The sequence below is a fragment of the Mesoplodon densirostris genome, chromosome 13 (assembly GCF_025265405.1).
Source record: "Mesoplodon densirostris isolate mMesDen1 chromosome 13, mMesDen1 primary haplotype, whole genome shotgun sequence".
NCBI lineage: Eukaryota > Metazoa > Chordata > Mammalia > Artiodactyla > Ziphiidae > Mesoplodon > Mesoplodon densirostris.
The window spans coordinates 19,077,782-19,096,559 of NC_082673.1; the positions used below are offsets into that span (position 1 = coordinate 19,077,782).

General features: G+C 35.7%; 1 protein-coding gene across 2 annotated transcripts in view; it reads left to right on the forward strand.

Annotated features, from left to right (window-relative positions):
• Nucleotides 1-18,778, forward strand: part of CRISPLD1 (cysteine rich secretory protein LCCL domain containing 1) — a 43,108-nt gene that overhangs the window by 9,219 nt on the left and 15,111 nt on the right. The window contains exons 2-4 of one of the 2 annotated variants that reach the window (XM_060116069.1): nt 16,360-16,478; nt 16,829-16,961; nt 17,993-18,108. In XM_060116069.1, coding sequence (XP_059972052.1) covers nt 16,360-16,478; nt 16,829-16,961; nt 17,993-18,108 — 368 coding nt within the window. Of the gene's footprint in view, nt 1-16,359; nt 16,479-16,828; nt 16,962-17,992; nt 18,109-18,778 lie in introns of those variants that run through there. The other variant, XM_060116070.1, reaches the window with a different exon arrangement.

Here is an 18,778-nt window from a genome sequence, read left to right on the forward strand (position 1 = left end):
AATGCAGTTTCTTTGCTTAATTGTTTTTGTAGGTACCTTTACTGAATGCCTTCATTAAAAGCAAACGTGGTCATTTATAATCACAATTAAGAGTGACACTTAGTTCAAGAACATTCTTTGCTCTTGTTCAGCTTTGTTCTTTCACATACTTCTTTTAGGAGTTTATACAACCACATAATTGTACATGATTTGAAATTTAAATTCTCATATTTTTGATGATTTTTAGTAATTGAATTAAAGTTTATGAAACTAGCATAAATCTATGCTCATTTTATATGTTATTATGTATTTTATATATACATAACATAAAACATTTAGTTCATTGGAAGAAAATGTGAAAATTCAAGTGGTAATGACTTGTCTGGTGAAGGTATTACAGTAAGTATGCTTAATAACCCTTTCCTTATTTTTCTAAGTATTTGTTGTCTTCATAATTTCAAGAAGTTACAGAAAGGCATTTATAATTGATTAAAACAATTTGTTATTCTCATTGATAAATTTGTGATTAGAAAAACATTTAATTCAACAACTACTGTTTGAGCATTTTTGTGCCAGACACTGTTGTTTGATGCTGAAGCATACAGTAGTGTATAAAATGTTCAACAAGCTAATGAAAATAAGCAAAGTGAGATGATGATAGAGAATGATAAAGGTGGAGCTAACATGTTAAACAGTTGCAGAAGACCTCTGAGTTAGTGGCTTTTGAGCTGAGAGCTGAATTACAAGAAGGAGTCAGCTAAACAAAGCTACAGAGATCTAAGCAGAAGGAATACTGGGCAAAAGGTCTTTAAGTCAGGAATGAGGTAGGAGTCTTCAGGGACCACAAAGATGGCTAGGGTGGCTGAATTTTATTTAGTAATGAGGAACGTGTTAGAAAATGAAGTAGACATATAAGCAGGGGCCAGAATTCCTTTTGGGTCATTGGTGAAGAGAAATTTGGATTCTATTTCTAGTGAAACAGAAGATCATTGGAAAATTCTTGGCAAGGGATTAACCCGGTCATATTTTTGGTTTCATAAAATTACTCTATGTTATGGAAAGTGAGCTGCAGGAGGGTCACAGCTGAAAGCAGAGAGATAGTTAGGAAGCCATTGGTATCTTGTGAGTGAGAGATGATAGTGACTGGGACCAGGGTGATAGTGGTAAAGATGGAGAGAAGTGGGTAGTTTCAGGGTATGTTTAGGTGGTATTGCTGATAGTTTTCTAATAGCTTTAATGTGAAGGGTGAAGGATAAGGATCTTAGATTTTTACTCAAGCACGTTGGTGGATAGATGAAGCATTCATTGAGACAGGAGGAGAAACAGAAAGGAGAAGGTGGCCATGAAATCAGGCGTTTCTTTTTGGCCAAGCTTATCTTGCGATGCCATGTCATCCTCAGTTGAGTTTAATGGTCAGTGGAGAGGTGGGACTGGAGATAAAAATGTGGAAATCATGTAGATGCTATTAGGGACCATCTTAACTGACTGAGCAAAACCATCCGAGGAGAAGATTTTTATGGACGGAGGTTGAATGCCTTGAATTGAGCCCTGGCCCAGCGACATATGGAGGTTGAGCAGAAAGGAGAAGTTAGCAAAGGAAGCTGTGAACAAGTGGTCAGTGAGGTTGGGGGAAAAGACAGGCTACTCTGGTGTCCCAGAAGCCAGGAGAAGAGAGTTCAACAGCTTCCATACTGCTGAGGAGTGAAGTAAGAGGAAGAAAAGCCAACAATGGTTTTGTGGACACGGAGGCTGTCAGTGACTTTGATAAGAGTCATTTCAGGGGTGGAGTATGACCCAAAGTCTTACTGAAGTGGGAGGAAGAGAACAAAAGGTGGGGAAATTGAGAAGGAACTAAGTAACTCCTCAAGATACCGTTGCTGTGAAGATCTGAGAAATGGAACTAGCTAGCGCTACACGGGTATATGGCGATGCTCTTGGTTTTGTTCTTTAAAGAGCATGCTTGTAAGTTGATGGAAATGCACAAGTTGAGAAAGCAGTTGACATGGAAGGGAGAAAATATAACTCCAAAGTCAGTTCATTTATTTTAACAGGAAAGGCTGAGGTTGTAGGTACACAAGCAGGTCGTTTGGTGTATTTAATGGAAAAATAATTTTCATGTGGGTGCTTCTGTTTCTCCCAGTGAAGTATGGAGCAAGATCGTCAGCTGAGATTGAGAAGGCAGGAATGGAGGGGTGTGAGGATAGGATATTATGAAATGGTAATTTTGGAGTTACTATCTAAAGATCTCTGTGGAGTCAAATGTATGAGATGTTTTGAAGTACTTTAAGTTCATTTGGTTCACCATGCTTTAAGTTACAAAATCTAATAGATAGGGAAGAGGTTTACTAGAGTGTGTGTTACTAGAGTATGTAGTAGTAAAGTATTTCCAAAAAGCAGGAAGATTTAAAGTAATGATTTCTCTGGTTTGCCATAGGTCGCCCCACTCTTTCCAGCCACATCATGTGGTGTCACTTGCTTGACCTCTGAAGACATTTGACTAGGCAGCTCCTGGAGATGTGAAAGAGATTAAAGGAATGTTAGCCCGGGTGGGGGGAGGGTGGTTGATTTTTTAAGTATTCAGATATTACATAATACAGATAAAGTACAGATACAGATATAGACCAAATAATGTGTTTGAGGTTCAAATTGCAGAGTGAGGTTAAATACACATAGTTGTATGGGAACTCTAAAAATTAAATTATGGGAATGACCCAAATATGTGACTTGGATTAGTGGGTTATTAAACTCACCAAATGTAAGAACCTGGAACTATGATCCAGTGAAGCTTACTTATTTTTTTTTTCTTTTAACTAGTTAACAGAATCAATGAAGTGCAATTAAGTCAACTGCTTAGATATAACTTACTGGGAAAAAGGCAACCGATTTTCTCTATTAGAAGCTCATTAACCTAAAGGCAATATGTGAATATGGATACAATGTATTTAATAGTCTGTACATGCTTTATATTTTGTTTTTAATCAAAGAAAAATTTGAAGTCAAACATCAGGAAATTGAGTAGCAAGCGTTTTTCATGGGAAAGCAGCGAGGTATGATTTGGGGAATAGAAATAAGGTGTGCTTTAGTCTAGTGCCACTCAAACTTTACTGTGCATATGAATTCCCTGGAACCTTGTTAACATATAGATTTTGATTCAGTAGGTCTGGGTGGGCCCCAATATTCTGCATTCCTAGCAAGCTCCCAGGTGAAGAAGCAGCTGCTGTCTGGGAATGGAACTTTGAGTAGAAAGCTTTAGGCTCTCTGGAGAATGCGAGGTCTAAATTAAGACATTAAAAGTTGACTCGAGGATCCAGATTCTTTATTTTTCATCTCAACTCTCACATTCACCTTCTCCTTTTTATAAGGTAGCAATTCTAACTATTAGTGCAGGAAAATAGCAACTCCTTTTCACTCCCTTTCATGCAGTGCTTAGAAACCAAAAAGATAAAGAAGCTTGAACAGTAAGAGTCCCCAAGACTCAATGTTTAAATCTGATTGGAGGAGGGGTAGAAAATGAAATGTCAAATTTAGTTGATGGCACAGTTCTGCAGGATGGTGGAAAGTGAAGTGTCGTCAGTGACAGGATAGACTCTAAAGGCCATATGAGTGAGAAGGAAATAGAATTCCAAAGTGAGCAAGAACGTGTGTGGCAGTGGGGGGCTGGGAAGGGTCAGCTAGATCAGATAATGAGCTATTAGATAAGACCCAAGGATGAGAATGGGAGTTACTCTTTATAACTCTCCCCTTTGCGTTATTGTTGCAACTCAAACAGTACAAAGTAACCATCTAAACAGGGGAATAAAATATAAAACTATATCTTATGCTTGCTCAAGACATGGCAAATCCAAATCTGAAATACTGAAAGATTGACTGATATGCTCAAAAGAAGCTACAGTGAGATCAGATGTTGTCCAGAGGCAGGAAACCAGAGATAGAAAAAAGGGGGGTGGGGGTGGTGAGAGGAGGCTTTTGAATGAAGATGGAATAAGAGCATCAGAACTCCTGTCTAGAAAGAAAGGGCTGAGCGAAGAGCTTTGTTAACTGAATTCCGTGAACATAGTGAATACATCTAAACAAATAAAAAGCAGTGCTATTTCACAGGAACATCTATACTGTTGTTCCATATACCCTGGATTTTTTTATGCTGTAGGGATCTTGCCAAGCCCTGTTGCTTTTGCAGATGTTAGAATGACTTATGTGCATCTCGTTTTCTCTCTAGTGAATTTCTGCTCTTCCTTCAAGACTCACCTCTAAAGACTAATCTGCTCTTGTCTAAACCCTCCTGTACAGAGTTAGGTGCACTTCACCCCAGTTCCCTGGCTTCCACAGCGTCTCCTACCTGCCTTTGCCTCTGTTATTTACATCCTTGTCTCTTTCTCTAGCCTTACTTTCCTTTGTAGGAAGGAACTGTGATTTCGTAATTTTTTCATTTCCCCAGCTGAGAGGCTGACACATGCTCTAAGCTCAGTTTATGCTAGTTGAAAGGGAAAAGATGGAATGAATGAATGAAAAAATAAAAAGATGATTGGATTTTCAACAGTGATTCTAAAATGGGCAGAATGAAAGAGGATTTGATTCGTTTTGACAAGAAAATACTATTAGAAAGTTGCCAAAACATTCATTTCAAAGTGTTTATGTTTTATTTTTAAGTACATTTAGCTTTTTGGTTAGGGTAAAATCATTCTAATAAGTATGACAAGTGGCTAAGTTAGCATTGGATTTTAGTGATTTTTCAGAGTTATATTGGGTTATGGACACCTCTGTCTCATGAAGTGGGGATGGCCAGACCCTTCAGCAAGTAGGGATAGAGTCTTCCAGGAGATACAATGATCAGAATGCCATGGCTTTTGCTGGAGAACTGTTTTCAAAATATAAATCAGAGTGTGATAAGAAGTACAAATGAATATATTTTAAACTGTATATAAATCCAGAAGTATTTCAGAATAAAGCAGTAACCAGGACAGTTTTCTTAGAAGAGGTACATTTTGAAATAGTGTTTGGAAGACGTTATAGTCAACGTGTGGTAGGGACCGTGGGTGAGGGCATTGGATGATGAGAACCTTAACTGATAAGATGTTGATATGAGAATATGTGTACAGTTGATTCAAAGGAGAGGGCATGGCAGTCATGATCTGTGAGAACAGATGAAAAGATGAAAATAATCTTGCTCTATCCAGTGCGACTCATGGCAGACTTGAGCAACATAGCCCTATACATTTTCCTTCTCTGCTTACCTATGAAGAAGCATTTTATTTGACATAATTTGGTATTAGTTTGACTTTTGTAAGTTATACAGTTATTACAAAGGATTTCCAAACTTTGATTTTATTAACACTTTTTAAACTATTCCTCTCTCTCTGTGTGTGTGTATGTGTGTGTGTGTGTATGTACACTAAACTAAACCTAAACTACACAGGTACTTACTTGGAGGCTTCAGTGGAAAAATCATCCTGGAAATTTAATGTGAACAAAGGTCCTGACTTATAGAGTTGATTGTCAATAGATTCAAAGCAAAGCTAGGCATAACTTACTCTAAACTTCATTTTATAACTAACAGTGTGTTAAATTTGAATTCTGAGAAATTTACTTTTTCACTGGAAATTTAGGTGGCAGTGATTATCTTTTTTTAATCATTCAAAACTTGGGATTTAAATTTCTTCCTTAGTCTCGTGAATATTAACAATGGATCATAAAGAGGCTCTGTGAATCACAGCAAACGAAGCAGATTCTTAGAGGAACAGAGGAATAAGAGAACATTTATTAAGATATATTAGGTATCAGGTAATATGTTAGGCAGCTTACTAATACACATTCTATGAGATGTTTTTATTCTCAGATATTATTTCTCATTAGGAAAACAAATGCCACAATAACAAGGATTTAACAGGAAAAAATTAATGAAGGCTCTCTATGCAGAGTTGTGGGCAGCGCTTAGGCGAGCCACAAGGATGGGGGACACCCAGGCATGAATCGTGGTACCACAGCCTGGTGAGGACCAGAGCCTGGTAGTAGGGCTGTATGAAAGGACACAGACACCATCACTGTGAGGCAGTGTACTCACGGGGTGAGTGGGGTTGAAGAGGGGGTAATACATACTGAAATTCACCTCTCACCCTCTGACTTCCTGTCCATGTCTTCTACTGGCCAAATTCAACTAGAACCCGGGAGCCAAGAGAGCCTGAAGTAACTCAGGATGTAGAGTTGAGCGTTTTGGAACATAGAGTATGGCAGCAAGTGGCTGAGTGTGACTGTGGGAAAAAATGAAGAATATTTAACACACTATTCTTTCTCAAATTTTCAAATAAAGACTTTGGTAAACCGTATTTTTTTTTTACATCATCTTCTTAGTCATTGTTTAGTTGTTGAAGACAAATGTATAGGCAAGTTCCTAAGGGACACCTAAACATCTGATTGAGCATGCTATGGTTACTAAACCAGCTTTGAGTTTCCTAGCAGCCAAGGAAAACAAGAGACCATATGGTTTACATAGCTCTCAATGACTGGAAGCATAATAATTTATCGTTCTTGAAGCAGGAATTATTAGTGAAAACTTAACACAGAATTCCCAATATAGGAACAATGAGCAACTTACTATAGCAGTTTCATTAAAAGTATGTAAACATATGCATTTAAATGTTTCTTATATTAGCCTTTGGTTTAAGTTGAAGTAATGGTGTTAAATTTTAGGTTTTGGTTTCTATTTGTCCATAAACTTTATCTTTTACTAATTTTTCCAAAAAGAAGTTTTCATTTGTTAACCCATCTCTTTTTTCTTTTTGAAAATTAAAGACATCCCCAAGTACAATAAATAAAAGCAATTAATATTTTATTTACTTTCAAAACTTGTTACTTTCAGTTTGCTATTTAAATATATGAACTAATGCATGCAGAGGGATTTATTATGAAAGTTTATCTTTCCTAGCATGCATATTTTAGGCTTGACTTTTAGATTAATCATATATCTATCTAAATTTATGAGCTATAAATAAACTAAAACATAAGTCCTCATTTTTATAAATTGGCTCAATATTTGTAGATGAAGACTTAAATAACTGATAGGTGGTACTGTACTTTCTCAAGTCTCCTTTGAGGTCTCCTTAAACATTCAGAATATAGTCTTGAAGATTAACTACTTCTCTCCTAAATGACAACAAACATAATGAAAGCATTATAGTGTTGAATTTATCACAAAGTCAATACAAAGATAGACATATATGACCTTTACAAAAATAATCCGAGTTCAACTTTTCAAGAATTACCTTTTGTTTAGCCTAGGTACATCATGAACACCCTTTCACCCGAGTTTATATCACAGATGTGTGTTTGATGCAGGGAATTTAGGTTCTTGTATCTCTGATCCAAGTTATTGCCCAGGACAGGCCAGCTGAGGCTAGAGATAATCAATGAGTACATACTGGGAACATAGCCAAGTATATTAGGTGACATTAGGAAAACACAGAAAAACTATGAGACACTTTTCTTTTTTTTTTTTTTTTTTTTTTTTTTTTTTTGCGGTACGCGGGCCTCTCACTGTTGTGGCCTCTCCCGTTGCGGAGCACGGGCTCCAGATGCGCAGGCTCAGCAACCGTGGCTCACGCGCCCAGCCGCTCCGCGGCATGTGGGATCTTCCCGGACCGGGGAACGAACCCGTGTCCCCTGCATCGGCAGGCGGACTCTCAACCACTGCACCACCAGGGAAGCCCATGAGACAGTTTTTGATTTAAAATTCTAGTTTGAGAATTAAGACTGAAAGTAGTAGAAACAGATCTAGGAGAACACACAGTAATTGGTAAATTATATGTTTAAGAAGGTTCAGAGAAAGGTGAGATAAATGGAGTATGTATTGTGGTTGAAGTCACTTCCAAGAGGAGAGTGATTGTGAACAGGACTTTGGTGAAAGGATAAATTTTAAGTAACTAAGGAGGGGAGGAAAGAAAGAACAGCCCTGTAGGGGAAAATTTCTGATGGATTCAATGACCAAGAAATATGAACAGACAGGTACTAGAACCTTGCTTCTTGAAGTATTCAGTTTACGGTTCTGGCACCAGTGTTAGAAATGTCATAACTTTGATTTCTCTCCTCGCCTACCAAGTCAGAATCAAATCTCCTGATGATTTACCGGCACTTTAACGTTCCAGAGAGCCAGCAGTAGAGGATGCATGTTGAGGAGTGGGTTATAAGTGAGGTAGGTAAGTTATAGCCAGACTTGAGAGGGCCTTGGCAGGGACACGAGAGATGAATCAGCAGATATTCTGTAGAAATGTAAAGATTTTGTTGAATTAATATCTAGGCTGCCTCACAAAGACAATCTGCCCTACACCATGCATTCAGTCTATCTGTATAATATTGAAACAATGGGTTTAATTAAAATGATCTTGTCAGTTTATCCACACATTAAATTTCCGTTCCAAAAATTATTTTAATTTTAGTAAAAGGAAGTGGCAATTCCCTAAATTATCTTTTTTAAGACTTTGAAGGCTTTGTTTTGAAGTAGATTTTAAGTAAAACTCTGCCGCATCTGCCTCGCGTCTCTGTAATTTCCAGGAGACCCTCATATGTGCATTGCCCTGAGGTAATGCTGCTACTTTCTCAGTACCTGGCAAAGCCTCTATGTCCTGAAACACAGGTGTTCCCTTTGAAATCTGAGTCTCGTGCATTTTCCCTGTAACTACAGTCTTTTCAAAGCAGGTGAAGCAGAGAAGTTAAACACCTGAGGTAATATCTGAGTTGTAAGGAATGTACTACTACTGTTTTCCGTAGTGCTTTTTATACCAGATGACTTTGTCACAGAAACCTCATACATTCTTTCAGCGTAGATTGAATGATTGATTAATTGATTTCATTGATGTCTATTTCTTTGTTATAGTTCTGATAATTCCACCATGGGGAAGAAAAGAAGGTGGCTAAGATTTTATAATGAGGCATTATTTTTGGAATTTGAATCTGAAGTTTTGTGAACCGTCAAATGTGTTACTTCCGTAGAAAAACAAATTCTTTCCTGGAGATCAAGTTATTGCTATTGAGAGGATAACACTGACAGCTTATTCCATAAGATTTTGGGATTGCACTTTCTGGTTTAAGTAGGAAAACAACAGTGATTTGGGAGGGATTTATGTTGTGACATATGATGGATATTTACAAACCTGTTTTTCCAGAAGATATGACAGGACAAGAATTATCTTTTAAAGGTGGTGTTTAGAAAGAGATAGCTCTATATGTCTTTGATTTTCTTCAACTGCTTCTATATTCATGAGCTGGTTGAAAAATCCTGGTGTTCCTTTTAGCTGTGTAGAAAAATTACGTGTGGAAGTCTGTGCCTTATTTCAAAGGTTTTACCATTGGGTTTTCAGGACTAAGCTGAAGAGAGACCCATTTTGAACTTTTTACTGAGAATATCTTCTTGTCTTATTCAATTATGTTGAAGTTTTACTGGGAAGTTTTATGGAAGGTTTTCAGTTGTATTTCTCTGTTTTGGACAATATTAAAACTTTCTCCAATAGAGGTGATTCGGAAACAGTTCTCCTCTAGGCTCAAAATTAGAAGATTTGAAACCTTCTTGGCTTTGCAGTCTTGAAAATCACAAATCAACTTTTTCTTCTTAGCTAAGAAATAACCTCTCTTGTCATCAGAAATATTATTTTATGTTTGAAAGTTTTCATGGGATTCTACAAGCAATACGGGGCCCTCTAGAAGAGACTATAAGTACAAAATAATAGAATTTTAGAGCTAAAAGGAATTGAAGAGACTTACTCCAGCTTACTAATGTCAGAGACAAGGAAACAGAAGCCACACTTGACATAATCAAAGAGATAAATTTGAAAGTACACAATTTAAATGGGAAAGAAGACTCTTCCAGGGTGTATCATGTATTTTAATTAACCTTAGTTTGAATAATGGGAACAAGTGCAAGCTTAGGTTTATCTCTGTCTGTATAAAAAAATGAAAGAAACACTTGTCATTAATGACCTTGCTTGAATATGTCTAGAAGACATAGCCTTAAGGAAAGAGTATTTTCAATACTCAAAGGTATTTTCAATATATGGGAAGCTGGAATGGTATCATTACTTCTGACAGCCAGTGACTGCTGAGAACTGAGGTAGGCTTAGAGACATGAGGGTGATTTTCTGTACGCATACGTATATGACATGTTTATGTCTAAAAAGACAAATCTTTGTGGGATTCATTTTCAAATTTTATTGCAAATGCTTATATAGTTTTTTAAAATAATTTCATTGTTATTTATCATTTTTAGTAGGAAGGTAAGACCAGAGCTTTCAGCCTAGATCTGGATTTTCAGTGTAACTGCATTTTCGACATCACTGTGCTTTGATGTTATTACTTTGCCAGAGAGCAATGCATATTTTATTTATTTATTTATTTTTTCTTTTTGCGGTATGCGGGCCTCTCACTGTTGTGGCCTCTCCCGTTGCGGAGCACAGGCTCCGGACGCGCAGGCCCAGCGGCCATGGCTCACGGGCCCAGCCGCTCCGCGGCATATGGGATCCTCCCAGACCGGGGCACGAACCCGTATCCCCTGCATCGGCAGGCGGACTCTTAACCACTGCGCCACCAGGGAGGCCCTGCAATGCATATTTTAAAAGTCCATATTAAATTGCAAATTGTTTCATGGACTGGTGTTAATTGCCATTTAATTAAGATACCTAATAGTAAGATAGTCAAAGACTTTTTTTTTTTTGCATTTATCTTGGAAATCCAGTAAAGCTGTATCAATTCTGCAAAAAGTTGTAATGAATTAAAACATTATTTCTAGAGAATGGTAGAAAATCTTGCAATCCTATTTCTCCCTGCTTAGAATGACACTGAACAGTTATTAAATTATGTGAGAGTTTCCAGTCAGGAGATTATTTCTCTGTTCATTTAAAGGTATCAGATCATGCTGGTCAATTTCCTGTTAAAATTTCTTTGTTTACGCATATATTTTTTCATTGCTGAACCTAACTATATAAAATAAACTACTTCACAGCTTCAGTGTCACCTAGCGTATTTCCTTTGGTAGACTAATTATTATGATACCTTCACCAAGAAGTGCTTATCAATACCTTTGTGGATAAAGAGATTTCCATTATCTCCATCCCTACCTCTGATCTTTGAGGATTTATGTATAATTACACAAATTTGCATCAAGCAGATAATATCACAAAACTTTACTTCATGTGCTTTAACGCAATCTAAAATAATAATAATTCATTAAAAAGTTCAGATTAATGTTTGACTTATATTTGAAAAAGAGTCTACTGTTCACTTTAGCTTTGTATACTAATATTTTTGAAGCCTCAGTTTTAAAAAAATGGTCTTCAGACAAATTCATAGTGACTAATTAACATTCGCTTTCAACTCTTGTTTAATGTCCTACAATAATAATTTTGATGCTATAAAGAGTCAGTGATTTCCAGAACATGAATTTTAAAATTATGTAAATCTGGAAAGAGCTATAAATTTACAATAGTCAAAAAATATATTTGAAAATACTTAATCCTTTGTAAGAGAGAAGCTATTCTCAATATCAAAGAGAAAGAAAGAGTCATATTACTAATGACTGTTTTTGCCTAATGTATAGGGATACAACTTCTGGTAAGCTAGCAATATTAACTCTATTAAAAACTACAATCCTGAGTGATGTGCAACTGTCATTGACTGTTATTATAATAGGATAACAAGTATTCTGATAGGAATATGAATTGTGTATGCCCACCATATTTCACAAACGATAGCAGCCAATGGAATTTTCTGTACATGTCTAGCCGCATAATTTTTGATTTTTACAAACAGTATTTTAGTGCTAAAACTACTATATGTTTCTAGGTTTACTTTTGAAAGTGCTTTGTCAAGGTTTAAGGTTTCTTATGTACACACACAGAGGAAATGATAGAGCCACTATGGTGAAATGGTCGAAAAATGTCACTGGAGACAAAGTATGTTAATAGTATTCTAAATGTTTCTTTTAGTAATAAAACTTCAGTTAAAAACTTTACTATGTTTTCAGAAGGAGCAGCTTACTTATGTAGATGGAAAATATAGTGGTTTTTATTTCTGCACACCTCAAGTACCCATTCTATAAAGAAATGGTAATTTTAAGTGTGGCTTGGCTTTAAATTAGTCCTGGGTGAATAGTTCAGCGAGAAAAAATGAAGCCGGTTAGGCCATCTTGACTTAATTTGCAATCTAGAATTTAAATAGAAATGTATAGAGAGTAACCTGCATTTAAATGGGATGGGTATGAATTATTGCCAGTCTTAAAACATTATGTTGTAGCATAAAAATATACATTCCATGCTGTTGTCATGTTAAATGATAGTATTTCTTACAGGACAGCTATATTTTCAGTGATTTGTATAAAAAGAATGTACTTGATTTGTATTATTATTATTTTTTAAATTTATTTATTTTATTTATTTTTGGCTGCCTTTGGTCTTCATTGTTGTGCACAGGTTTTCTCTAGTTGTGGCAAGCGGGGGCGACTTTTCGTTGCTGTGCGCAGGCTTCTCGTTGCAGTGGCTTCTCTTGTTGTGGACCAGGGGCTCTAGGAGTGCGGGCCTCAGTAGTTGTGTCTCGCAGGCTCTATAGCGCAGGCTCAATAGTTGTGGCGCAGGGGCCCAGTTGCTCCGTGGCATGTGGGATCTTCCCGGACCAGGGCTCGAACCCGCGTCCCCCGCACTGGCAGGTGGACTCCCAACCACTGTGCCACCAGGGAAGCCCTATTTGTATTATTGAACTTGCCCTAAACACCAATGCTTCATTAGATTTTTCAAGTAATTACTTTTAAAATTGTCACTAACTAATATTTATAAAATATTGATAGCAAATTTTAGTTGCAGGCCCTCTGCCTCAGTTCTTATATTAAAATAATATATGTCCCTATTTTAATATTATCATAGTTAATTTGATATGCTCCACCCCCCATTTTTAATGGATTAAATAGAAGACAAGTTATGCTATAAAACAACTTATCCATAATATATACTCAACAATTGATAACTCAGAGGGACCTGAGTTATCTTCTATCTCAACTGACACATTTTACAAATAAGAAAACATAGCTTAAAGCATTTTAATGATATGTCTTAGATTTTTTTTCCAGTTTCTACACAACAGATATATACACAGACTTTGGAAATACAGCATATTTGTGAATTTGGAAATGGTTGTATATCTTCTCTAAAAACGATCCATCTTCAATTTCGTAAGAAAAACTGACATCTAAGGTTGTAGAATTGTGTGTAAAACAAGACTAAATTGACCTCGAGTAAGGGTCTTAAGGACTCCCTTGGTGGGGATTCTTGCTCTGGGTCTCTCACTTGTTTGCAGTGACCTGGACGTGCAAACTCACAGATCTCTTGACTGGGTTAGGAAAACTCAGACAGTGGGAACTCCTATTGCATCTCTGTCTGTCTCTGTGTGGCCTCTCCATCTTATTTTTTTCAGCTACGTATTTAGGATAGCTGAACTCCTAATTTCTTGACTCAGGTCTTTTAAGATGTGTGTCTTTAAAAGAGAAAGAATCAGATAGAGTCTGTATTATTTCCTAACCTAGCTTGGGAAGTCTCACAGCGCCATTCTGTTTGTTGGAAGGGAATCACTATCTAGCTTAAATTGAAGTGAAGGGGAGGGAATTCAACCCCACCCTTTGTGGGAAGAGTGTTTTAAAACCATCCCAGTGGTTTCAAGGCTTTTTTTTTTTTTTTTTTTCCATCTAGGAATGTTTACGTTTTTCTTCTGGTTCCCGCCTGCTCTTTGACTATGAGATTGCTATGTTGCTAGATTAGAAACCTGTGGATAAGTATAGTTTCACTATGCTTATGTCTAAAGTATTATATGAGAACCTGATTTCCAAGATTGAAAACAAAAATTTGATTGTCTCTTAAGAACAACTTACTTTCCAGGGAACTCTACTTGGGAACATGTTTGCTTTTGAGAGATGACCATCTCTCCAACCTTCTGAAAACAAAAGGAAATCAGCATCTTACTCATTTTCTGGGATTTCAGCCAAATTCTTTGCTTCTTACCTAATTTGTCTGGGGATATAATGACAGCAAGTTGAATTATGCCTTTGCATATTACATAATATGTAATTATAAAAATTAGGTCTAACTTAAGTAATGAATTTAATTAAGAGTATGCTTGTATTTGGCGAATAAAGTGCTTACCTGATAAATACGTATTGATGTCAGTATCACAGAATCAGTCATCTTGAACATTTGATATTAATTCAAAGTGAAATTCAAGTTTTTATGAAAACCGGATACTTTTGCTGCTGTTAATTATTTTAGTGGCATGTAAATATACTTTTTTTTGTGTGTGCTTTTGCTAGATAATAAAGATGCACTATAACAAAAATATACTTACCCTAATTTTGTATACATTTTACTTTTTGGCTTTGAAAGCATGATTTTATGTATTTCAGATCCACAAGTGAATGAGGAGGAATGTTTAATATAAAAAGATTATATGAAGAGTGAAGAAACTTCCCTTCCCCACACATACTTTTTTTTTTGGTGCTTCTTTCTAGTGTCCATTTGGCCTATAGTCATGATTAGGTTTCTTCCATCCTTTAAAAATCAAAGAAAGTAAAATTCTCTCTAGAGCCTGGCATCAAATCTTTTTTGGCTTCTGCTCATCTTTCTTCTTCGTTCTAAAGTATTAACCAAGTAACTCCCACTTGCCTCTCCACTTTCTCTTTCCAGTCACTTATTAACCTTCTGTGCTGTGATTTTCAGCCTAGGACAAATCTGAAATTGCTCTTAACAATGAATTAGCACCTAGCAGACCTCATCTTCCTTGACTTCTCTGTAACATTTGACCTTAATTGCCCACTCTCTTCTCCTGGAATCTCTTGTCCTGTCACTTTTATAATTTAATCCTCTTTCAGTTTTCCCTTAGCCTTTCTGATTCCATTTTCCCTAGTTCATCTTACTAACTCATTGTTTTTTCTCCCCTTCAATTTTGATAACCCCAGAATTTTCTTTTCATTTCTTTTCTCATTCTATATCATCTTCCTGAAGAAATTCATCTCTGAGTGAATAACTTCAAAATCCATATCTTCAGAGTGTATTTTTTCCCCAGAACCCCAGTCATCTATTTCCACTTTCTACTTGACGTATATACTGCATGTGTCACAGACACCTCACACATCATCCTTGAAATATGCATTGAAGTGAATAGACATACACTTCTATTACAACAATCTATTTCTCTTTCTGTCTTTCTTTCTCACAGTTTGGTAACCTCATCAGTCTTCACCCCCTTTTTTTTTTCCCCTCACCACCTACCTTCAGTCATCCATCAACTTCTACGAATTTAAATTCCTAAACATTATTTCAGACTGTCTGCTTTTCTCCAGTCTCACTGCTATCACCTTAGGTTGTGTCCTCATTTTCTAGTTCCAGGACTATTTTTCTACCCTCTTAACATGCCCAGAATCCTGTAATTGTGCCAATATTGAGTCCAGTTCTATCCAACTCTTTGTTTTTACCACCACACTCACTATACTGCCTGATTTTCAAATTAACAAATTGAGTATTAAACCCAGGACATATGAAATTATTTCAGTAATAATTTTATAATTTTAAATATCACTTTATGAATTATTTTTAAAATATGAATTAATATTATTGAATTTTGTACACAAAAATGCATTTATATTTTATAGAATACAGATTCATTAACCATTCATGTATTGAGCAAATGTTTATTAATCACCTTGCCATGTGGCAGACACACATAATAGGCCGAAGATACCAGCGGGAGTTAAATAACTGCCCCCAAGCAACTCACAGTCCCATGAAAGAGACATATAGATGAATACTAACACGGCTGTGTAATAACTGCTAAACAAAGGAGCATAACAAAGCTTTAAGAGCCCAAAGTAAGGAATAGCTTACTTCTAAGAGAACTGAAAATGTGTCAAGAATGTATTACATAAAGCTGGATTGTGAAGTAAGAGTGAGAGCCTGTCTGACAAATAATTGGGAGAAGGAAGTCTTAGGCAGAGGAAACGATTCCAGCAAAAGCAAGGAATAACATGTTTTATGACAGGGAACAGTATACACAGATTTGTTGGATGCAGTTAGAGGAATCACTTAAGCGTATTTGTGTTCACTTAAGCATATTTGTGTCCACTTGGGTAATTCTAAACACTTGTAGAGCAGAGTGGAGGGATGAGAGGTGGATGAAAGGAGATTAATTAGGAGGCTAGTGCAAAAATCTATATGAGAGATGGAGAGAACCCAGACTAAGATGCTGGCTTTGCAAAGAAGAAGGGAAAAAACATAATAACTGAGTAACACTATATTCTAAAAAAATATCCAAACTCTATATATACATTATCTGTTCGTGTCTGTATTTTGTTTTTGTTTTGAATTGTAGACATGGGATATAGAACTGGAAAGATCTGCAGAATCCTGGGCTGAAACTTGTTTGTGGGAACATGGACCTGCAAGCATGCTTCCATCAATTGGACAGAATTTGGGAGCACATTGGGGAAGGTAGCTTAAAATACAACTTCTTGTTTCTGAAAACATAAGAGCTTGAAATGAAATACTTACTAATTCATCACTGTAAGTTTTCAAAGGCTTAGTGCCTAAAAGGAAAACAAGCAGTCACACCAAGACAAATAAGAAAAAATAAATATCATACCAGAATGATCAGTAGTATTTTAAACTTATTTTTGTTTCAAGTAATTGATATATTAGTGATGTAAAGGGCAAAAGTATTTAATATTAATAAGTTACACAAAACTGCCTCTCTACCAAACTTCATCAATCTTTTTGGCAATATTTGGTTTTATGTTTTCTCCAGCCTTACTTGATCTTTGTGGTTATTTTCTTTCAAATAGATATAGGCCCCCAACATTTCACGTACAAGCATGGTATGATGAAGTCAGAGACTTTAGCTACCCATATGAACATGAATGCAACCCGTATTGTCCATTCAGATGTTCTGGTCCTGTATGTACTCATTATACACAGGTATGTTTTGGGTATATTACACTTCATTCGTTTAATTTGAGTTCGTGTAAACTAACAAAGTTTTTGTGTGTGTGTGTGGGTGGGAGAACTTAGGATACTGAACATTTGCCTTCCTTATGTCATTTATATGTTTATTAAAAATATATTAATATTGATTTATGTAGAACACACATAAATTTTTATAAACAATAAGGATAATTATCAAAAAAAGTACAGGCATTTCCTTAAAAATATTATTTCAATGATTTTACATATAAAATACTTTAATATGACCCCAATAAATGCAAATGGGAAGAAATTTACCATCTTCATATTCAGATGTCAATTTTTTTATTTTCAAAAAATAAAAATATGGTTTTATTCACCATGACATTCAGTATTCACATGTGTGCAGCATTTGTCATGTTTTTAAATTTTCAGTGTTTGGATTGGGTATTGGACATGTTCTAAAACTTCTAAATCAAACAAGAAAAGGCAGATTTGACTAGATAAAGCTCACTACAGATCTGAGTTTCTAGAATTTCTATGACTGATTATTAGTGACTATAAAGCAAATGGTTCTGTATGCCTTTGCATGGGACAAGATTAAGATCAGTATTGGACTCCCTGATAGCCAGTGGCACAGTGAAAATGTCACATCATATAAGAAATTTGAAAACCTAAACTTTTGCTCCAGTACTTTCTGCTTTAAGATGAGAAATTCTGTTCATTTGGTAGGTAAGTTTCTTCACAGGAAAATTAATATGGCATTTAGGTTTGTGAGGACGTAACATTTGAATTATTTAGTAATAAATAAGAGGTTTATATCTTATATCTGGATAGAGTTATATACCTGTGTATCTCTTTTTTTTAAGTTAAATTAAGTACTTCCCCAAGTCTCAGGAAAAATATTGTTTCTGACATTGCCTCATTTCATTTTGAATAGCAACTGTTGGTTCTCCAGTTCACTTTTATGCATTTTCTCTCAGATATGTTGTTGTCTTACTTCATCTCAGCCTACTTTTTCTAAGCCTTTCTTTTCTCTAATGTAGGTGGTGTGGGCAACAAGTAGCAGAATAGGCTGTGCCATTAATTTGTGCCATAACATGAACATCTGGGGGCAGATATGGCCTAAAGCTGTCTACTTGGTGTGCAATTATTCCCCAAAGTAAGTAAACAAAACACTACTTTCATATGTAAGTATTTCTTAACAACATAAAAATAACTTTATATTCTTGATTTTTTTCTTTATTTTCAGTGTGTATTATTGAGTAAAGTGCATTGTCTTAACTGAGTTTATGTCATATGGCAACAATTATGGTTGCCTGTTGTGTAAAATTGGTGCTTAAAAGGAATAGGAAAATTGAAAATATAATCTTTGTAAAGAGAGGAATCATATTTTTAGGGCTTCAGTTTTATTTACTGCACTACTATATTGTGTAAATGTTTAATAATTTTGGTTTATTAGAGATGAAAAACTATAGACTGAGAAATGTGTTTTCACCTATGTAAAGACCCTTCAAATAATTACATTGAAAATACTGTACAACTGAACTTAGGGTCAAGTCTACGTCTAAAATCTGTTTTTATTAAAACAAATGGGATATAGATGGATATTCCATAGCAGAGGTTAGTGTTTTGCAGAAGTTTGGTTTTTCAGTTTTTAGCAATATATATAACATATTATTTAGAATATTTTCAAAAGAGTGAGGTAGCAGTGTATGTTTAAACTTAGTAACAATGATATATCACTTCCCATCTGTCAGAATGGCTATCATTAAAAAGAACATAAATAACAAATGTTAGTGACTATGTAGAGAAAAGGGAACCCTTGTCCA